Source organism: Capra hircus, chromosome 2 (assembly GCF_001704415.2).
Source record: "Capra hircus breed San Clemente chromosome 2, ASM170441v1, whole genome shotgun sequence".
In the NCBI taxonomy this organism is placed as follows: Eukaryota; Metazoa; Chordata; class Mammalia; order Artiodactyla; family Bovidae; genus Capra; species Capra hircus.
In genome coordinates, this window is record NC_030809.1 from 9,944,493 (window position 1) to 9,967,581 (window position 23,089).

The 23,089-nt window shown below is 41.0% G+C and overlaps 1 protein-coding gene across 2 annotated transcripts in view; it reads left to right on the plus strand.

Annotated features, from left to right (window-relative positions):
• The window catches only part of WDTC1 (WD and tetratricopeptide repeats 1), a 63,049-nt gene that overhangs the window by 7,398 nt on the left and 32,562 nt on the right, over nt 1–23,089 (plus strand). For both annotated transcript variants that reach the window (XM_018056637.1, XM_018056645.1), the window contains exons 2-3: nt 6,208–6,355; nt 7,730–7,813. In XM_018056637.1, the coding sequence (XP_017912126.1) occupies nt 6,308–6,355; nt 7,730–7,813 (132 nt within the window). In that variant the 5' untranslated portion in view covers nt 6,208–6,307. The remainder of the gene's footprint in view (nt 1–6,207; nt 6,356–7,729; nt 7,814–23,089) is intronic.

Below are 23,089 nucleotides of genomic sequence, written 5' to 3' on the forward strand. Positions count from 1 at the left end.
CTGGAGAATCCCAGGGATGGGGGAGCCTGGTGGGCTGCGTCTCTGGGGTCGCACAGATTTGTACACGACTGAAGCGACTTAGCAGCAGCAGCAGCAGCATGATCCAGGTATATATTTTGCACTTTTATACATACTTCATCATTTATTCCTCACAATGATCCATTGAAGGAGGTTAGCATCCCTCTTTTACAAGTGAGCAAATTGAAACTCGGAAAGATTAAGTAACTTGCCCAACCAGAGGCTGAAATTCAGGCCCAGGTGCCTACGTATTTTAAGTCTGCTTCTCTTTCTGCTACATTAACCAGAGCCCAAACAAGGACTATGGCACACCTAAAATGGGTGGTTTCTCATGTTTGCATATTACCATTTAATCCTTGGTTCCAGATGAGTAATCTTCTCCAGGTGTACTTTGTTCTAGGGTTTGTTAACCTTAAGCTGTTATATTACTGGTACCCTTTGCATTATGACCCTGGAGAAGGAAATGGTAGCCCACTCCAATATTCTTGCCTGGAGAATCCCATGGACAGAGGAGCCTGGCAGGCTACAGTCCATCGGGTTGCACAGAGTCGGACATGACTGAGTGACTAACACTTGCATTATGAAGTATGAGTTTAAGTCCTCCAAACTGAATTTTATTAGCTTCCTTTAACTGTAACAGACATAGGCCCTTTGAAGAAAGTTTCCCAGTAGCCTAAGTTAGAAGTCTGTGGAAGTGATGGTGTTAAGTTCTAGGTGTTTTAGAGCTCCAGGAACAGAATACCCTTTGGAAGATACAACATCTACATAGCAGCTCATGTTTTCTTTATAACATTAAGTCATATGTTTTCCTCTGTGCCTTAGGTGTTTCTATATTTCTTATATTCCTGATTCACAAAAACTGGCTTCCTTCTTCCTTTTTTCCATTGAATATCAGCTGGAGTTTGCCTGTAGTATCTTAAATTACAAGTAAATACCACTCCTAAATCTTTGTATTCTAGCTGGAGAACGTTTTCTTGAACTTTCATGTTCTACCAGAAAATTAGCCCTCAATGTTATGAGAGCTTTAAGTGTGAAAATCAGAGTTTATTTATTAACTGTGCTATCCTTAGGATGAAGAAGATACATTAAAGTTTCTTGTTGTCTGGGAGTTCCCTGGTGGTTAGGACTCATCCCTTTCACTGTGATGGCCTCAGTTCAGTCCCTGGTTGGGAAGCTAAATTCCCACAAGCCATGTGGTGCAGCCAAAAAAAAAGTTGCGTGTCGACTGTTAAACTCTTCATTCTTCATTAGTGATTTCCCAGGAGTCTGCCTAGTTCTACTGTTACATGTTTAGATGTGTGAATAAATGAGTATAATAAGATTTAATTTATTATTCCATGTTGTTCCTTCTGAATTTACTGTCCTAGCTATTCATTTTGATCATTTGACTAAAAGTTAGCCTTCTTCAGTCTCTCTTTGGAGCTCTGATTATGGCCTGGGTGCCTTTGATACTCAAGTAACTATGACTACATTGTGAGCTCTTAGTCTAGCACAGAACCTGGCAAAGTAGACACTGAAATTGTTACTTTATGGATTCTTGAAGTCACTTAGTTTGGTCTTTTTACCCCTCAACAGAACTGAATATTATGTAATTCACATACTGCACCAGAGATAGAAATTCTCTTGAATTAAACACTTTTCTAGTGTTTAATCACACACACACACACACACACACACACACGTAACTTCCTTTTGCCAATTTCAATATTTCATTCATATCATTTCATGTCTATGAGTTCTTTACTCTGTAGAATTGACTATTTCTGAACCTTCCTTAAAATAATGCTTTTAAAATTTGACCATGATTGAATCTCATATTTATATAACTTTTATTTATTGCTCTGATTATTTGTATTTGAGAAGTATGAAACTAGTTATGCCCTCTGTACATTTGAGTGTATTTCTCTCCTGAGGTGAGCCTTTTAAATGATCTCTACTTAGAAGTGTTCCCACTTATGCTTGTCTGCCTCTAAAAGTTTGTGAAGAGGAGAGGGTGGGCTGTGTTACAAAATGAGCTCTCTGCCAGTGTGCTATCATTTCTTCTCAGGATGGGAATGGAACTGTTTACCAAAATACCACCTGAGCAGTAATTGTGTTAAATTTGACATTTTGGGTCTTAAACCTCTGCCTGCCAGTCTGATACTGTTTTAAATCTCAGTTTCCATTTTACCATTTACCTGAATGGCAGTGATTTTTGCTTACCGAGTTTCTCTGGTTTTACTCTTCTTGTTCCTTTTAGTATTTCCAAGCCACACACCAATATCAGCTGGAGTTCCTTGTGGCTTGTGGAATTTTAGTTCCCCCAACAGGGACTGAACGCATGCCCTTGGCAGTGAAAACACCGAGTCCTAACTGCTGGACCACCAGGGAACTCCCTAAAGTCCCTTGCCTTTTGATTCTTTGCTTCTTAGCATAGGTACTGTATCTTTTCATCTTCACTATTCCCTCATGACTAGCACAGTGCTGGGTGCTTGGTAAAAATTCAGTTTATGTTTTAAGAAAATTAGTGAATGAATAATGACAATTTATTTGACTCTTTTGGGGATTCCCTGATAGCTCAGTTGGTAAGAATCTGCCTGCAATGCAGGAGACCCCGGTTCTATTCCTGGACCGGGAAGATCCGCTGGAGAAGGGATAAGCTACCCACTGCAGTATTCTTGGGCTTCACTTGTGGCTCAGCTGGTAAAGAATCTGCCTGCAATGCAGGAGACCTGGATTTGATCCCTGGGTTGGGAAGATCCCCTGTAGAAGGGAAAGACTTCCTACTCTAGTATTCTGGTCTGGAGAATTCATTTACCCCTATTCATTTATGACCCCTATACAGTCCATGGGGTCGCAGAGTCGGGCACGACTGAACGACTTTCACTTGGGGATTCTTGTGGTGATCATTACTCTAGGAAATTGCAGTCTGGAGTAATTTATTTATGTATACATAGAGGTTAAGAGTGTACACAGTTTTGGGTTTGGGTCCCTGTTGTGTCTCCAGTTTATCAGCTATGTGACATGGGAATTGTTTCATATCTGTCTCCTTGTGTGTTCAGTGAAGATAAGACCAGCATCTACCATACAAGCTTTTGAGCTGATCTTAGCACTGGTTGTCTCCCTTCTCAGAATTGTATCCCCCTAGATCTTTATGACTTCTTGCCATTCACACTTCAGCTTAAATCTCATCTTCTCAAAGAACTCCTCTGTATCAGACTGGATTTGTAGCTGTCAGCAACAGAAACCAATTCTAGATGATTCTTAAAAAGATATTAAAGAAACTCAACAAAATATCAAGGAAGGCTACGAAGCCAGACTTGAAGAATGGGCTAGAACAAGGGAAATTAGTTACCAGCCAGGACCCACAGCCAAAATTACTCACAGAACCAGTCCATGAGATCATTGCTGCCCTTTACATAGCTTACACCACCACCAGCTGACTAGACCTTAATGGCAACTATAGCACCCCTTCCTGCCAGCATGGACTCTCCATGGTCCTCTGATCCTTTGACAGCAGATCTCAATTAAGGTCTGGGGCTCACGTATCTGTTGACATAGCCTGGGCCATACGCACACACACTAGGTATAGGAGAGCCTCAGAAAGAGAATCTTGTCTCCACCATTCTCACTTCATAGTGAGAGGGCTCTCTAATTCCCACCAGACTCATCAGATGGGAAATTCCCAAAATACAGGAAGGAAGTTCACATGCTGAGCAGCCAGACAACTCCAAAACGCACTATATCATTTTTAACCTCAAGTCTAAAAGTAGCTCATCAGTCACTCTCTGATAGCTTGTTTTATTTTCATCATAGCACTTTTCGCTACTGGATATAGTCTTATTTTATTTGTGTTATTATTTGTTATCTGTCCCCTCTTGCTAGAATATAGGTACCCTGAGAATAAGGAGTTTATCTTTTCTGTTCACTGCTATGTCTCCTAGGTCTGGAATAGTACCTGGCATATAGTAGAAGCTTCTTGTGCTCACTGTTGAATGAATAAATGAATGGATAAATAAATATAAAGCACTTAACATAATTCTCGGCACATAGTAAGTACATAATATTTGGCAACGTAGTAGTTCTTAGCAGATACAAGTATTTGTGTTCCTTTCAAAATAAAATTAGGGAAAAGGCTTTATACTTACATTATTTTATTTGACCTTCCCAGTAACCTTCTGAGGAAAAGGGTGTTGGGAGGAAAAAGTGAGCCTTCTTCTGGTGAAGCATGCATGGCCCTTCACTGTTTGTTTCAATGCTTGCTGTGCCTGTGAGTCACAGGAATGAGTGCCTACTTAGAGAAATTAAGAGACTTGACCAAGGCCGCATGGCTGGTCTTACTTTATATCAGATATACTCACTGACTTTGGTGTTTTCCATTGTGATAAGCCCCATCTCATATTCATGGTGACTGTGGGGGCAATTACTGTTAATATTTTGGCTTTGACTGTTATAACACAAATCAGAGTCATAAACACAGTTGCAGGCCAGTGCTTAATTGATGTCAGTTTGTTCAAAATCACAGAATTGTAGTTCTTACAATGGCATCCCTGTATGTTCTTGGTGCTTGTAGGTCTTGTGATCCTAGGTAGTGCCCATGACTTCCATATATCCCTGGTAGTGCTTACTGAGATGCAGTGCTGGTTTGCTTCCACATTCTAAGGGAAGGTTCTTGCCCTTTTAAGAGCTTGTAATCCCAAAATAGACCATGGAGACATAGGCCCCAAAGAATTCAAGCTGAATGGGAGCATCTAATCAGGCAGCAAGTTTTTTTTTTTTTTTTGGTCCTACTGTGTGCCTAGCACTAAAGGGGAAAAAGCAATCTCTGATAACATAGTGTTTATAAATGGAGTCTCCTTTTGTGGTTAAATGCCAAGAGGAGGGGAAGGAGTCTGCTCACAGCTCAGGTGGGGAATGTTTGGTTTTAGGATGGTGTACAAGGGATCTCCAGGAGGCCAGCAGGAGGAAAGCCCAGGCCAGGAGATCCAGAAGTGGCTTCAGGGGGTCCTGCTGACTCAGGAGGGTTAGCAGAGAGGCCTGATGGGTCCCTAAGCCATTGTCATAGGGCCATAATGGAAAAGAAAGGCTGGACCTCCTGTGTGACTCCAGAGGTAGAAACAGGACCAAAAAGTGGGCATAACAACAGGCAGAACTTGCTTTTAAAATTTTGTGGGTATATTTTCTCTAGCTGTTTTTTTTTTTCTGATTGTAAAATTAATGTGGTTGTATAGAAAAAAATTGAAAACATCAAAAAGTAGAAGGAAAAAGTCAGTCATACTATTTATTATCTAAAGATGGCAATTATTTTTTATATTTCCTTTTCTAAACATAGCTGTGATGATAGTGTTTATTGCAAAAGAAAATACAGGCATTGTGATATAAACATTTTTCTTTCACAAGTAGCCTTTCTAATATCATATGGCTATCCATTATTTAGCTGTTCCTCTATCATTGGAAACCTGGGTGGCTTTATTTATTTATTTTGCTCTTCCAAACTCTGTGATGAGTGTGCTTCAGTGTGGAACTTTTTTCTCATATTTTGTGCTTTCTTAATGGTAAATTATCAGAAATGGTTTCTCTGTCAGAGTTGTATAACAAAGAAATAGTTTGCTTCAAGAGGTTCCAAGTATGAAAGTCTACCTGTCAGGATACTAAAGAAGGTTTTCTTAGAGTTGGACTGGTCACCATTAAATTCCCTCTCCACTCTTTGACTCTGTGAATCTGTTGGAAAGTTGAATGTTCTGTCTGTGATACTGATTTGGTTTGGGGGAGAGCTAAGCTGAAGGTCAGGGATTTTGAAGCATAATTAAAAGTTACAGACTGGTGGCCACAGACAGATACTGAGCAAGTGAAACTTGACATCTTTCTCGCTGTATGCCTTGTTCGTCCTTTCAGGATGTGTTTCCATCTTCCTTCATACTCATAGTCACACACAGACACACACACACACCCATTTTCTGGAGAAGCACACACGGCTCCTTCAGTGTTTGTTCCAGTATTTCCTGTGGCTGTGAATCACTGTCTCTCCCCTGCCCCTTTGACCCTCCAGAGGTTCTTCAGCACTATGGAGCAGGGCCAGCGCACCATGTCGTAAATCACAGGCAATAGCCAGTTTACTGGATGGGCTGGTGCGGTATTTTAGGGGTGGAATCAGGGCTCCAAAGCCACCTTTCCCCATCCCCCAAGGTTTGATGATTTTTCTTCCCCCAGGTAATTAAATGTGTGTCTTGTGGACCTGGGCTTGGCTGGAATGCTCAAGGGTCCTGAAGATACTTCTATAGCGTCCTTCTGTTGAACCCATTAAGAGAAGATGGCAAAAGTCAACATAACTAGAGACCTCATCCGTAGGCAGATAAAGGTAAGCAACCCAGGCCCATGATCCAGAACATGAGGTCCTTTTTTCCCCACAGGTTTCTTTTATAGCTGAATAAACTGAGGACTAGAGTCTCTGACTTGCCCGAAGTCACACAACTAATTTAATTAGTGACAGACCCAGGACTGGAGCTGAGGTCCCTTGACTCTGATTGTCTTTTACCCGTGAACGTGGGATGCATGGGGATTCCTCTGTGCAAGCACGTGTACCTGGGCTCCTGAGGTTGCTGGAGTCTGGGGAGGGAGGGGAGCATGGGTGTGCACATCTCTGAGGGTGGGGGTGCAGCAGAAGGAAGTAAGTAGAGCTTCTTCATGTTGCTCTGGCTGCTCAGCTGAACCTGGGAGAGTCCTAATCCCACTTTAGCTTAAGCTCACTCTTCTCTTCTTCAAGGGTCTCCTGTACCAAAGCCTGTACCTCTTCTTTGAGGTTTGTACATGGAAGACAGTCTCATACTGTGAAATGAATAGATGACTGGGCAGTCACACTCATTTAGCTATGTAGCCCAGACTTTGTCAGGGAGGCCCTCAGTAAAGGAACATAGGGGTTTAATGGAGGAGATTCAACCAAGACAAGACGTGCTTCTGAAATAAGAACCCCAGGCTGGGGTCAGGAGCTTATAATCTCCCTGCCCTAATTAACTACCTGTATGACTTTAGTCATTTCACTTCCTTGTGCTACGGTTTTCTGCTGTTAAGCGATAATAATATCTGTCTGCATACAGGCTAATCTTGAGGATAAAATCTAAAAGAACCTGAGAAAGTTCTTTGTAAAGGTTCGGTGCCAAAAATCTTTAAAAAATTAAGTGGCGTGCAGCATAAGGTGTGGTCACCTCTGGAAGGACCGAGTATATGCCTCTACACGAGCCATGTACTTGGTGCACGTCGGTCTGCGTATCATGTATCTTGCTCTGCATCCTTTTGCAGCTTTGTTCACTTGTTGGGTCATTTTCTTGGTTTGATTTCATTAGACTGGGTGGCCCTCAAGGGCCAGGACTAATTCCTAGAGGCACAGAGTCACAGAATTGAAGGACTATGCAAGTTATTTTTCTCCTTTGTATATATCCCACAATATGTGTCCTAAAGATGATGCCCACCTTCTTTAACCTAAATATGGAAACATTCCCTCTTTGTGTTTCAGGTTTTTTTTTTTTTTGAACCTAACAATTAGGACTTAGTGCTTAATTATATGCTCCCTTGTATTCTCTAATCCCTGCTGAAGTATAGTGTAAGCTCCTGCAGGCCAGTTTCTTGTTTTCTCTTTCTAGCTCTAGCCCAGCACATTGCTGTGTATGTAATAGGAACGTAGTAAATCATGTTACATTTGAATCAGTTGAACCTATGAGTTTGTTTCTGTCCGCAGGAGCGGGGTGCCCTGAGCTTTGAGCGCCGCTACCATGTCACTGATCCCTTTATCAGACGGCTGGGCCTGGAAGCAGAGCTGCAGGTAAGAGATCCAGTTTGCACCCTAGACGCAGATGACTGGTTCTCTACTCTCTGCCTGCCGAGAATCCTCTTGGCACTGTTCAAGGCATAAACAATTTTTCTCTGTAGGTCATACCTGAAGGTTACCTCTCCTTTATAGCAGCTTTATTAGGCGCAGAAATCTGAATCAAGATTAGTGATTGACACGGTCACACAGAAGTTGTTTTTTGTCATATTATTTCCTTGGTGCTTGGAAGAAGACTATTGAATTTCTTTCATACTGCTGTTTTTACTATTGGCTTGGACAGTTAAGATTCTTACCTTTGTATATGAATTTAGAGTTTACAAAGTGTTTTCTCTCTCACACACATGCACACACACATGCTTTCTCATTTTAGCTTCAGAGAAATGCTGTGGGAGGTAGATAGGAAATAGATACATATTTTTTTAAAAAAAAAGCGATTTAGAAAAACTTAGCACCTTGTCCAGTGTTGTCCTGTCCAGTCCATGGAGAGTCAGGTCTAGAGTCCAGAAGTTGAGCTTTTTCATTGTGTCAGACATAAAAACAGTCCATAATGTTAGTTTCATTCTCTTTCCTTCCTCAAGATCATGTTCTGAATCCAACTTTTAGCTGTCCTATCCAACTTAGTGTCATCCTTGGTTCCTTCACATTAATGTTTATAAGTGATTGTGTTAATCTTAGAAAAAGATTAGAAAGGAAATTATTGAATACTAACAGTGTTACCTGGAGGTAATAAAATTATAGATGATTGTTATTGCTTTCTTTTCGTTATAAACTTTTATCCCTTATAAAATATGACTACATTAATAGTAATATGGAAAAGAGAACTAGAAATTACATCTTATTCCCATCTCCCTAATATAGTTACTATTTTCATTTTATATACTTTGTTTTATCTCTTGCATATTTTCACATAATTGTAATCCCACTTTGATTTGATATTTTTTTCTATAATAATCCTTTTCTCTGTGTTCCAAGTAGTCCTCACTACTTTCACTGAAAATTTTTTTCTGATTATAGAAGTAGTAAATATCATAGTAGAAAATATGGAATCAACAGAAATACATAGAGAAGAAAACAAAAATCACTTTTAATTCTTCCATCCAGAGATAAACATTGTTACTGTTTAGAATATTACTTTTGTGTATTATGAAGCAGAATGCTCATTAAGAGATGGTCATTAGAGTTGGATAAATTTAGTTTCAAGACCTATCTTCTCTCCAGCTATATGTACAAGTTACCCCTCATTTCCTGATCTATGAAATGGAACAAGAGCTGAGAACTGTTGTGATGATTAAATGAGGTGATTTTGTAAAGTGATTAATACAATACCTGGATCATAGTAAGGTAGTTCAGTAAATAACGATTATTAAGTCTTCCAGTTTTTTTAATGCTTATATAAATTTTTTTCTACAAAATTGGGCTTATACCATTTACACAGTTTGTTACACTCTTTTATACTTTTATTTCTCCATATCGCATGGACGGAAGATGCTGGTGGGCTACAGTCCATAGGGTTGCAGAGTCAGACACGACTGGAGCGACTTAGCACACACGCACATATCTCTAAAAAGTCTCTGAACACATGAGTTTGTAAATGTATTGTTTATCCTTTGTTTGTTTCTTTTCCATATTTCCTTTAGAGTATAAAGTACATCTGTTTAGTGCAGTTGGGGGTGGTTATTGGAAAGTTTCACCTCCGAGGGGACATTTGGTAATGTCCAGAAACAATTCTGGCTGTGAAAACTAAAAGAGCTCTCCTGGCATATCGTGAATAGAGTGCAGGGATGCTGCTAAACATCCTACAATCAGAGTACAACAAAGAACATGCAGCAAAGGATTATGCAGCGCCCAGTGCCAATAATGCCAAGGCTGAGAAACCCCGCTCGGGGGGATGCTGAGTAGACAGTTCCCGCTAGCTAGCTGGGCTTCTCCTTTTAGCTGTGCCTCCACCCAACCCGTATTGTCTCTACTATCTCTTCCTGGTCTGATAACTTTGTCCACAATAGACTTGGAAACTTTGGTGAACACAAAACAGGATTCTGTGATTCCCAAAGATTTCACACTCAAAGACAAAAATATGTTAAGGTGGATGAACTGTTTGAATTTACACCTGGCTGAAGGCAGCCTTGTTGGGGACCTGTAGTAGCGGGGCACAATATGAGGGAATGCACACAGGTTTAGATGTTAAAGCACACATCCCAGCTTTGCCGCTTGTGAGACTTAGAGAAGTCAGAGCAGATGGAAAGAAGACGGGGAGAAAAAACAGGCTTATGAGAGAATCAGGGGGTTGGACCTATAAAGTTGGAAAGCCTGTTGGATAGCTTTGTGGAGATGTCAGGTAGGCAGTTATCAACTGCTATCAGTGCTAACTGGGGGAGAGCTCTGGACCATAGGGAGAAATTCAGAGACTTCAGCTATCCATTTAGGCTTAAAGAATAGAGTCAAGATCTAACTCTTAAGAGATACTCCAGCTGTCAGAATTGATTACAATCTAAGGAGATTGAAAAGTTAACCACCAAAGAGAGTCCATGAAGTAGAACAGAAACAAAACCAGGAGAGTGTAAGGAGAGCGTTTCAAGAAAGGAGTGGTCGGTTTTACTCAGTGCTTCAGAAAGTTTGAATAAGTGGGAGCAAAACAATAACTGTGGCCTAAACTAGAGCAGTTTTTTTGGAGTGGTGAGAATAGATACTAGACGGAAGGAGTAAGTTGGACATGAAGGAGTGCAGTAGCAAGTAATGGGAGTGGTTTTGCCACTTAAGTCGTGTCCAACTCTTGCGACCCCGTGGACTGTAGCTTGCCAGGTTCCTCTGTCCGTGGGATTCTCCAGGCAAGAATTCTGGAGTGGGTTACCATTGTCTTCTCCAGGGAATGTTCCTAACCCAGGAATCAAACCCAGGTCTCCTGCATTGCAGGCAGATTCTTTACAGACTGAGCTATCAGGGAAGCCCGTAGCAAGTAGACAACTCTACGTTAAAAAAATTTTTTTTTAGGAAATTCTCTCATAGTCCCATGGTTAAGACTCGGTGCTTTCACTGCAGTGGGCCTGGGTTCATTCTCTCGTTGAGGAGCTGAGATCCTGCAACTGCACAAAATTTTAAAGAGGGTGATTAAATTTTATTTATCTATTTATTTAGTTATTACAAACTTTTCCCCTAGATAAAAGGAAAGATAGGATGTAAGCAGTAAAAAGGGTAAACAGTTGCAGGAAGGGGGACCCTTTCCAGGCCCGGAGAGTGGGCTCTTGCTAACCCTCAGAAACAAATTGTCCGAGGAGACACACACGCTGACAAAGCAAGAGACTTTATTGGGAAGGGGCACCCAGGCAGAGAACAGCAGGGTAAAGGAACCCAAGAGAACTGCTCTGCCCCGGGCTTAGAGTCTCAGGTTTTATGGTGATAGGATTAGTTCCTGGGTTGTCCCTGGCCAGTCATTCTGACCCAGAGTCCTTCCCGCTGGCACACTCATCGCTCAGCCAGGATGAATTCCACGAGAAGGGTTTTTAGAAGTTGATGGGACATACAGACTGGCATCCCCTCTCTCCTTCTGACTTTTCCCAAACCCTTCCAGCTGGTGGTAACTTGTTAGTTCCGTTTTGTTCACCAGGACCTCCTATTATAAGAAAACTCTTACTGTTGTGCTTGGCCATGGTGGGAGGTTTTGATAAGTGGTTCCCCTAACAAAATTGTAAAAGATAATTCCTGGTGGCTTCCCTGGTGGCTCAGAGGTTAAAGTGTCTGCATGCAATGCAGGAGACCCGGGTTCAATTCCTGGGTCAGGAAGATCCCCTGGAAAAGGAAATGGCACCCCACTCCAGTATTCTTGGAAGAGCCTGGTGGGCTACAGTCCACGGAGTCGCAAAGAGTCGGACACGACTGAGTGACTTCACTTTCACTTTCCCCTAACAAAATTGTAAAAGATAACCTTCTCTTGTCTCTATACCTCCTCTTCACCGTTTTTTCTTCAGCTCACTGCCTAGACAGCTGACTTGCACAGATGTATCGAGTCTCTCTTGTCCTGCTCTCGTCTATTTGACTTTAACCAGTGGGGAGTCTTTCAGGAGACTGGAGGAAGAAGACATCTGGTTTTTTTTTTTCCCCCTTGTTTCCACCCTTCAAAGTCACTTTGTTTTGTTTTTGTATTTGTTTTCCAGCTCGATTGAGCTGTGTAGACAATTCATGCATTGGAGAAGGAAATGGCAACCCACTCCAGTGTTCTTGCGTGGAGAATCCCAGGGACGGGGGAGCCTGGTGGGCTTCCATCTATGGGGTCGCACAGTGCGGACACGACTGAAGTGACTTAGCAGCAGCAGCAGACAATTCTTAAAGGACTTTGTTTACCAAAGGAAGCCAAGAAATGGGACAGTAGCTGGAGGGGCATATGGGATCAAAGGAGTGATTTGAAAGAATGGGAAGAAATACTAGAGCTTGTTTGTATGTTGATAAGAGAGAAAGGGATTTAGGATACAGGATTAAGACAGAATAACTGAAGGAGCAAAGTCCTAAGGAAGATTGGAGGGCTTAGGATTCAGAGTTGAAGCAGAGGGTAAGTGCAAAGACATTTCTATCATTGTTACAAGGTCCAATGGGTCTGGGGCCAAAAGAAGCATGAAAAGTGAAAGTGTTAGTCGCGCGGTCATGTCCTACTCTTGGCGACCCCATGTACAGTAGTCCCCTAGGGTCCTCTGTCCATTGAATTCTCCAGGCAGTAATACTGGAGTGGGTCGCCATTCCCTTCTCCTTGCCCTTGGATTGTTTACCCGCTGAGCCACCAGGGAAGCATAGACTGGGATAAAAACCAGGACGTCTTTGTAATAGTGTGTACAGTAGCAGTTCTCAAAGTGCGGCGTGCAGACCCCTGGGATCCCCATGACTTCAAGGGAATCCATGAGGTCAAAACTACTTTCATAGTAGCACTAAGACATTATTTTCAAAATTAATTCATTTAAAAGTTTGTGAAAAAGTGGTAAAACTATTGTGATTTTAGTGTGAATCAAGACAAGTAACATCAAATTCGTTGAATCATTCACCCTATGCATTTGCAGTGACAACAGTCTTACTTAAAATGCCCTTTATGTAAGTGTAATAAAACTTACTAATTTTAAATTTCAACTCTTCAGTGCAGATCTCTTCTGAGGTAGGAAGTACTGCTGCTGCATACTGAATTATGATGGTTGTCTTGAGGAAAAGCACTTGTTCAGTTGTTTTGAGTTGTAAGCTCAACTGGACATTTTTGTCATGGAACACCATCTGAAAGAATGGCTAGCAGACGAAAACTGTGGTTATTCAAATATGGGTATTTGGCAGACATTTTCTTTAAAATGAATGAAGTAAACTGTCACTTCAAGAAGAACAACTGACAGTATTTGTTGCCAAGGATAAAATTTGAGCTGTAAAGAGAAAAAAAAAAAAGAATATAGGAAAACTTGTGTTTGCCACCAAGAGCTTGATAGCTTCTCAATACTTTAAAAAAAAATTCTCTGTCTCTACCAGGTCTCAGCTGCAGCTTGCAGCGTCTTTTAGTTGTGGCATGTCAGATCTAGCTTCTTGACCAGAGATGAAACCTGGGCCCCTAGCATTGGGAGTGCAGAGTCTTAGCCACTGGACCACTGGGAAAGTCCCTTCTTAATACTTGTTAAAAGACTTTTTGATGAGATCTGTGGTGGTATTAACATATGTCAGCAATATTTTATTGTATAATAGATGTTAGCGTTTGAAGATCTTCAAATTCAATAAGTTGCTGTTTTCCAAACAGTCATACAGGTACAGAAGTCATACATGTGTAAAGACCCAGGCATAATGTAAAATCAACCAGCACTTTTTAATGTAGCAGGGTACCAAGGGCTCATTTATGTGGATTCAGATTCCACGTTGTAACATTAAGAAACCATTATTTGTCCAGTTTCTGTATAGTATCAAAGGATACCTACAATGATCTGAAAAGGCCATTAAAATACTGCTCCTATTCCAACTACTTATCTTTATGAGGCTGGATTTTCTTCATATACTTCAACTGAAATAACATCTTGCACCAAAGTAAATACAAAAGTTGATATGAGCGCCCAGACATGAGAATCCATTAAGCTGGACATTAAAGAGGTTTGCAAAAATGTAAAGCACTACTGCCATTCTTCCTATTAAATTCTTTTGCCTTGGAAAATATAGTTACTTTTTATTTAAAATGTTTTAACATCATTTTTTTTATTATTTTTAAGTGAAATTAATAACTTTATTTTCATTGAAATTATAATTTTAAATGAAGTTAACATTTCAGTTTTAATTTCTAATATGGTAAATATTGATAACCTGTATTCAAAACATCCTCAGTAAGTTTTAAAAGTGCAGAGGTCTTGAGACTAAAAAGTTCGTAAACCAGTGGTCTATAAAGACATGAAGCTGAGTGACTGGATTGTGTCACTGGGGAATAAAGAGAAAGAAGAGAGACCAAGGCCCAGGACCAAGAACAAGGCATTTTCGGCATCTAGAGATTATCTGTTTCTTCTCTTTCTCTACCCACAGGAGACAGAAAAGAATAGCATAGTGGTGGAAGAACGTGATATCTTGGAAGTCAAGGAGGAAAAATACCTCAAAAGGCTCTGATTTCCCTCTTTCCCAGTTTGAGGTTGAAAAGGATAACCTTTTTTGATACCCTCACCCCCCACTATAGTAATAAAAATGCTATTATAAGCCATATGACCTTGGATAAGCCCTTTAACTTCTAGGACTCATTTCCTCATCTGTATAATAAGATACACATCCTGTTTGTCTCTTGGGTTTAAGAGAAGGAATAGTTAATTTATGTGTGTAAAGTATTTAGCATGGCACATAGTATATTATAAAATTCATAGTATATAGTACTCAAATATTAGCTGCTGTTATTATTGTTGTTTATAGAAAGTTCTTAAAGTTTCCTAAGATGCTGATTTGATGACATCTAACTGTTAAAAATGCTTTCTAGTCATTTTCTTCCCTTGTTTTGTTTCCCACCCATTATCACATGTGTGTGTTGGTCGCTCAATTGTGTCCAACTCTTTGCAAGCCCATGGACGGTAGCACACCAGGCTCCTCTGTCCATGGAATTCTCCAGGCAAGAATGCTGGAGTGGGTTGCCGTTCCCTTCTCCAGGGGCTCTTCCCAACCCAGGAATTGAACCTGGGTCTCCTGCAGTGCAGGCAAATTCTTTATCATCTAAGCCACCACAGAATCCCTTATCACACATGGACCCCATTTCATTTAACCAGTTGAATTGGGGCATTAAGAAGAGGTGACATTATAGGGTTGGGGGGTGGAATAAAAGAGGTAAAATCAACAGTGAATGCTCCTGCCTTTTGTGGTTATTGATTATAATGTTTTCCTCTTACTGTCGGGGGGATTTTTTTCTTCTGGATTTCCTAACTTACTTTGTATACTTTTTGAAAAAGGCAAAAGGAAATTCCAAGAGAACTTTTAATATAGTGCTGAACACTTAGTAGAGGTTCACTAAAAGCGTATTGGTTTGATTGGCTTTTAAAATTTTCTATTTCAGAGCTAGCTTAAAAGTTTAAAAAGGTCATCTCCTTTCCACTGTTTTTCTCAGCCACCAAATGCACTCTCCTGGAATCAACTAGCATACTCAATTTCAGTATCCTTCCAGATAAATTTTATTCATTTCTGTGTAGAGTCTCACCTTTTCTCACAAATGTTAGCCTAACGTATTTACTACTTTGTATCTTATTTTGAATTTTAAAATATACTTTCTTGATTTTACCATATCAGTACATAAAGATGTCTCTAATATCTAATTTTTTCATGGCTTCAGAGTATTGTGTTGTATGAGTGTAGTATAAATTATTTAAATTGTCCTTGTTGTTGGAGATGTAGATTACTTACAATCTTTTGTATGGACAGTGTTATTCCTTGCAACATCATTTGGCATATGCGGGTGTTTATCTTTAGAATAAATACCTACAAACAGAATTAGCAGGTCAGAGAGTGTATCTACCTGTAATTTTGATAAATATTAACAAAATTGCCTTTCAGGGAATATGTACAGTTTATCAATTTATACTCAAAGCATCAATTTACACTCATCACACTTCTTCACTCTTAAATATAGTATTCAATAAACAATTGTTCTCTCGATCTCAACCTCTTCTCCCCCACGTATCCATCATTCTGAGAAATTTCACATACAAGTGAAATACAGTGGGCCAGAGAGATCTCAACTTGGCTTCCTAAGAGAAATGTAGTCTAGGCTGATATCTGAAATATGGATGGAAGGAGCTAACTAGATTTGGGGGAGATAGGAAGAGACTGAACGACTTCACTTTCACGCACTGGAGAAGGAAATGGCAGCACACTCCAGTGTTCTTGCCTGGAGAATCCCAGGGACTGGGGAGCCTGGGGGGCTGCCATCTATGGGGTTGCACAGAGTTTGACATGACTGAAGCAACTTAGCATCAGCAGCAGCAGGAAGAGAAAAGTTCTAGACTGAGAGAACAGCATTTGAGTGATACAAAAGAGAGTAGAGGGTACTTGGTTCAAGAGAACAGATAGTCACAGATACAAATGGAAAAAGGATATGGATGAGGTTGGTGAGATGAGTGTGAGTGGGTGATATTTCATAATGAAGGGTATTGTAAGCTGTATTGAAGATTGTTGATTTTATCCTCAGAGCAGTGGAGAGCTATATAGTGGTCCGTATCATGTAAGCAGCATGATCAGAGTTAAGGTTGTTTTTGTTTTTTAATTAAAATTGCCTTCACAATGAATATTGCTGACATTTAAACTGTGGACAACTAGACCACTTAAGGAGAAGGCAGTGGCACCCCACTCCAGTACTCTTGCCTGGAAAATCCCATGGATGGAGGAGCCTGGTAGGCTGCAGTCCATGGGGTCGCTAAGGGTCGGACATGACTGAGCGACTTCACTTTCACTTTTCACTTTCATGCATTGGAGAAAGAAATGGCAACCCACTCCAGTGTTCTTGCCTGGAAAATCCCAAGGACGGGGGGAGCCTGGTGGGCTGCCGTCTATGGGGTCTCACAGAGTCGGACACAACTGAAGTGACTTAGCAGCAGCAGCAGACCACTTAAGAGACAGTGGTAGTGATTCAGGAAGAAGTAATTGGTTACTTGAACCTAGATAATGGTAGTTTGGATGGAGAGAAGTCAGTGAATTTGAAAGACATGTAACAGGTAGAATTAACAGAATTCTTGATGATTGAATGTGAAAAGTTAGGAAAAGAGAGGAGTCAAGGATGAAGTTAAGTTTCTTTTAACAGAGTAAATGATAGTATCATTCACAGAGTTAAAGAGCACTGGAGAAGAAATAATTTTGAAGGAAAAGATGATAACTTGGTTATGGCTGTTCTGGAGCTATAGGCCATGTGTCATCTAGTGCTTTCTAGATTGTTGCTGTTCAGCCGCTAAGTTGTGCCTGACCCTTTGCAACCCCATGGACTGCAGCACTCCAGCCTTCCTTGTCCTAGAGTTTGCTCAGACTCATGTCCATTGAGTCGATGATGCCATCAAACCATCTCATCCTCTCTTGCCCCCTTCTCCCCCTGCCCTCAGTCTTTCCTATCATCAGGGTCTTTTCCAGTGAGTCGGCTCTTTGCATCGGGTGGCCAGGGTATTGGCGCTTCCGCTTCAGCATCAGTCCTTCCGATGGCTATTCAGGAGTGATTTCCTTTAGGATTTACTGGTTTGATCTCCTTGCGGTCCAGGGGACTCTCAAGAGTCGTCTCCAACACCACAGTTTGAAAGCATCAATTCTTCAGCGCTCAGCCTTCTTTATGGTCCAGTTCTCACATCTGTACATGACTACTGGAAAAACCATCGCTTTGACTGTACAGACCTTTTTTGGCAAAGTGATGCCTCTGCTTCTTAATATGCTGTTTAGGTCGAAGAGGAAAGTTTCATTGAGAAGGAAGTGTAGCCAGCATCATCAAATACAGCCAGGGACCAGTAAGATAAGGACTGAGAAGTGTCCCTATGATTTAGGGCAAGGAAGCCTCGTGGTCACCTTGGCAAGGGCCACTTTTGTGGTATCGATAGAAATGGGTTGAGAAATTATTGGAAAATGAGGAAGTAAAAATGTCCAGTATAGACTGCTCTTTCAGTATGGTTATGAAGGGGAAGAAAAATGGATGGCCACAGCTAAATGTGAATTTGGCATCAAGGGAGAACTTTTTAGATTAGAACCTTTAGCACACTTAATCCAAAGGGGAAAGAATCAGTAGAGAAAGGGAAAGTTGAAGATACAGAAAAGTTAAAAGATCATCTAGGGTTGGGATTTTGTCAGATGAAGGTTGGAAGAGAATGATTGTGGTAATGAATCATAGATTTTTAGGGGAGCAGGAAGGAAGTCAAGATATGAGTAGCTTGCAAGGGAAGAATAGAGTGATTGGACTTAGAGGACTTGTTAAGGATAAGAATCATTGAGCAATGATATATATTCTCTTTTTTTCACTTACTAATATATCCTGAAAATAATCACCCAGGTCGGGTCAGTTCAGAGAGTTCTTTTGTTGTTGTTGTTTTTTGGCTCCACCTTGTAATCTGTGGGACCTTACTTCCCTGACCAGGGATCAAACCCAGACCATGGCAGTGAAAGTGCTGAATCCTAACCACTAGACCTCTGGGGAATCCCTCGTGGAGCTCTTTTTCACAGCTGCATGGTAGTCTATTAATAGTATGTAGATACAGCAAGGCTAAGTCTGTGAATTCCCATGTATGGGCTCTTACAGTTGTTTCTAATAGTTTGTAATTACAACGCCATAATGAATAAACTTGTGTATATGGATTTTAGTATTGCTGGAGATACATCTTCAGGGTAAAAACCTAGAAATGGGAATGCTGACCAAAGGGTAAATGTATATGTGGTTTTGTTAGCTATTGCTGTGACAGCACCTGTTTCTCCACACCTTACCAGCAGACTGGGAGGTTGAGCTTTAGAATATTTTACCATTCTAGCAGATGAAACAGAGAGAAGGCAATGGCACCCCACTCCAGTACTCTTGCCTGGAAAATCCCATGGATGGAGGAGCCTGGTAGGCTGCAGTCCATGGGGTCACTAAGAGTGACACGACTGAGCGACTTCACTTTCACTTTTCACCTTCATGCATTGGAGAAGGAAATGGCAACCCACTCCAGTGTTCCTGCCTGGAGAATCCCAGGGGTGGGAGCCTGGTGGGCTGCTGACTATGGGGTCGCACAGAGTCGGACACGACTGAAGCGACTTAGCAACAGCAGCAGATGAAACATGGTATCTCAATAGAGTTTCAGATTACATTTCTCTTATGAGTGGGCTTCCATAGTGGATCAAATGGTAAAGAATCTACCAGCAATACAGAAGACCTAGGTTGGATCTGTTGGTCAGGAAGATCCCCTGGAGAAGAGATTAGCAACCCACTCCAATATTCTTTCCTGGAGAATTCCATGGAGAGAGGAGCCTGGAGAGCTATAGTCCATGGGTCTTAGAGAGTCAGACACGACTAAGTGACTAACACACATGAGTGAAATGGAATATCTTTTTTTTTTTTTAATGTATGTAAGGGCTTCCCTTGTGGCTCAGCTGATAAAGAATCTGCCTGCAATGCAGGAGACCTGGGTTCGATCCCTGGGTTGGGATCCCTGAAAAGGGAATGGCTACCCACTCCAGTATTATGGCCTGGAGAATTCCATGGGCTATATAGTCCGTGGAGTCACAAAGAGTCGGACACGACTGAGCGACTTGCACTTTTATACAAGGGTTGTTTTAATATAATTTTGCCAAGTTTGGTTTAACGAAGGAGAGTAAGAATTTATATATGTATCTGCATATCTTTGGAAACGTAAGTATAGACTGGATAAGCAGAGACTAATGCAGGTGGTCATCTCTAGGGCATAGAAGGCATAGAGTGGAGGAATAGAGAAAAGGGAACAATGCTTCTGGACCGTTCTGTAGAATTTTTACTTTTATAACCACATTGAGGTTTTACACATTCAAAAAGTAAAATAAAGTTGGCAGAGATGGGGAAAGGGATGTCAACTAACTCAAGTAATTTTTGACACAGTACTTTGACTATAAATATTCTTTGACTGTATATATTTTGAAGACAAACTAAAGAAATCTTGATTGAACTCTAGTTAGTAAATTTGTCATTTGTAGTGCTATTGCTGCAGCAGTTCTGTAGCTGTTTTGTGTATGTTGCAGAACTGAGCAAATGAGTAAATATGTCAGTGTTGTTGGGGTAGATTTATCAATGTATAATATAATATTTATAATATTGATGTAATATTATCAGTGTTGTTCCCTTCTCACTGCAGAAGAAAGGAAATTCAAATATGGAATAGGCAAAAGAAGAACTCTGAGGTATTGAAGTGGAATTATTAGTATCAGTATGAATTCATGGGTGTTTTGCTTTTTTTTTTCAGCCACACAGCTTGTGGGATCTTAGTTCCCCAACCAGGGATTGACCGTGGGCCCCAGCAGTGAAAGCGCCAGATCCTAACCACTGGACTGCCAGGGAATTCCTGAATTCACAGTTTTAAAATACATATATTTTAGCATACATTTATATATTATTTCTAGCTCTATCTTCTGAGAGGGTCCAAGAAGCAATGATACCTCTATAGCCATGAGTTACTGGTTTCTAAAAAGAACTAAAGGTTCTTGGAGGAGTCACTGATTCACATCTAGGCCAGCCATGAGCCTACAATATCTTGTGGCAGAGGATTAACAGAAAGTGAAGAAAGAAAAGTGATAGGGGCTTATCTTAAGGACACAGAAGCCAGCTTGAAAGGCATGCTGCTGGCCAAACCTGTTGCAGTTTGAGCATCAGGATGAATAATGACTATAATGAATTAAAACCCACTGAATAAAAAATACCTGAGTTTGTGCTGGTAAGGGAGAGAGAGAGAAAGAAGAAGGGGAGGAGAGAAAGGGGGGAAAAAACCCACTTAATTCTAGTAGATTGTGGTGGTGGTTTAATCTCAAAGTCGTTTCTGACTCTTGCGACCCCACAGACTGTAATCTGCCAGGTTCCTCTGTCCATGGGATTCCCCAGGCAAGCATACTGGAGTGGGTGGCCATTTCCTTCTCCAAGCGATTTTCCCAATCCAAAAATCGAACCCAGGTCTCTTGCCTTGTAGGCAGATTGTTTACCAGCTGAGCTACAAGGGAAGCCCAAAGTGAAAGTCACTCAGTCATGTCCGACTCTTTGCAACCCCATGGACTATACAGTCCATGGAACTCTCCAGGCCAGAATACTGGAGTTGGTAGCCTTTCCCTTTTCCAGGGGATCTTCCCAACCCAGGGATTGAAGCCAGGTCTCCCGCATTGTAGGTGGATTCTTTACCAGCTGAGCCTCAAGGGAAGCCTAAATGAAGAAATGAAACATTGGAAAAATCACAGATTTATAAGCATCATTACCAAATCAGTAATTGATTCAGACAAAAATAATCAGTGAGTTATCGAACCTTTGGGTGGAAATTGATGTTTGCACAATGTAAAGGTATTTTCTCACAGCCAACGAAAGGGAAAACAATAACATTAGAGTGGAGGAACCTGGTCTGTCTGCACTCAGTCTCACCCGACTCTTTGCAACCCTGTGGCGTGTAGGTTGCCAAGGCCCTTCTGGCCATGGGATTTTCTAGGCAAGAACACTGGAATGGGTTGCCATTTCCTGCTCCAGGGGATCTTCCTGACCCAGGGATCAAACCCACGTCTCTTGCATCTTCCGCATTAGCAGGTGGACTCTTTATCACTGCGCCAGCTGGGAAGCGAGAGAAACCTGTAGATGCCACCTTAACATCAGGTGCCGCCTGATAGTGTGCACTGAGGAGGACACAAGATCACCCGGGTGGTGGTTCTGTCAAAACGCATGATCTGAAACTGATCATGAGGGAGTAATCAGACAAATCCGAACCCAGAGACATTCTCCAGAACAGCTGACATATTACTCAGAAGTGTCAGTGTCAGAAAAAATAAAGGACTGAGGAACTGTTCCACATTAAGGGAGACTAAAAGGAAAATGACAGCTAAATGCAGTGTGTGATTCTGGATTGGATCCTGGATCAGCAGAGTCAGAGGAATAATATTGGGACAGTTGATGAGATGTGAATGTAGACTCTGTAGGGAATAATAGTATCGTGTCAGTGTCAAATTTCTTGACACTGAAATTGAAGTATGTAAAGGGTCCTGAAGTCTGTAACTTATTCTCAGATGGTTCAAGGGGGGGAAAAAAAGTGTGTGTGTGTAGAGAGAGAGGAGAGGGGGAGACAAACGTTAGCAGTTAATGAATTAGGGGAAAGATGTATATGGGTGTTTTCGCACTGTTCTTGTTCCTTTTTTATATGTTTGAAATTGTTTCAAAATAGAGAGTTTAAATGCTCATTAAGAAAATATGAAGAAGTGTTGTAGTGGCAGCAACTTAGGAAGAGAGACCAAAGGGAGGTCAAGATTAGAAGACTGAAGTTTAACGTTGATTAGGATAAGTTATAAGTTGTTCTGGCATACAGACCAAAGCACTTCTCTGTATTCCTTTGACACCTTTGCTGAGCGCTCCTCACCCCCCTTTAGTTTTATGTGCTAGCTCATCTTGTCTCAGTGAGTTTTGTCCTAACCAGACAGGAGCCAGATACCCTGGGATTTCAGTTTGTGACCTGCAGTCCTCACTGTGGAGGCGGGGAGCTGTTTGCTTTCAACATCACTAGGATTTTCCAGGTCTTCCTTAAAGTTCTGATCATACTTTGATCCATCCTATTTCTTCCACTCATGGGATTTCTTGGCACAGTGTTTGGCATTAACATTGAGAGGCAGAGAGAGGGAGAAGAAAGTACCCTCTCTTTACAAATGAGAGTAAAAAAGCACTTCCAAATTCACATGAGTGGTAGAAATAAGATTAGTAAGATTTATATCAGGCCTGTCTGGCCTTAAAGTTCATAGTCTTTCCTACCTCACCCGTGCATCTACTTTTTTAAAGGCCTTATTAACAAATAGTTCTTAGCTTGGTGGATTTATTTTTCTGCCTTTTTAGTTTTATTAATAATGTCCTTATAAGTTGCATACATTATATATATCCCAACTTCACAACTGGTTTGATGTTTTTTTTTGTTTCTGTTTTGTTTCTTCTGTAAATTTAAGCATAAATTCACTGGAAACAAGTCATACCAAACTAGTGAGGTTTTCTTTTTGAATATAGTTGGTATGGTAGACCAGGATAGTTTGATAGAGTAACCTGATTCTAATGGAGATTTGTCAGAGTTTTTTTTTTAACAGTATCAGTTTAGAGAAGGAAACTTGACAACTTTT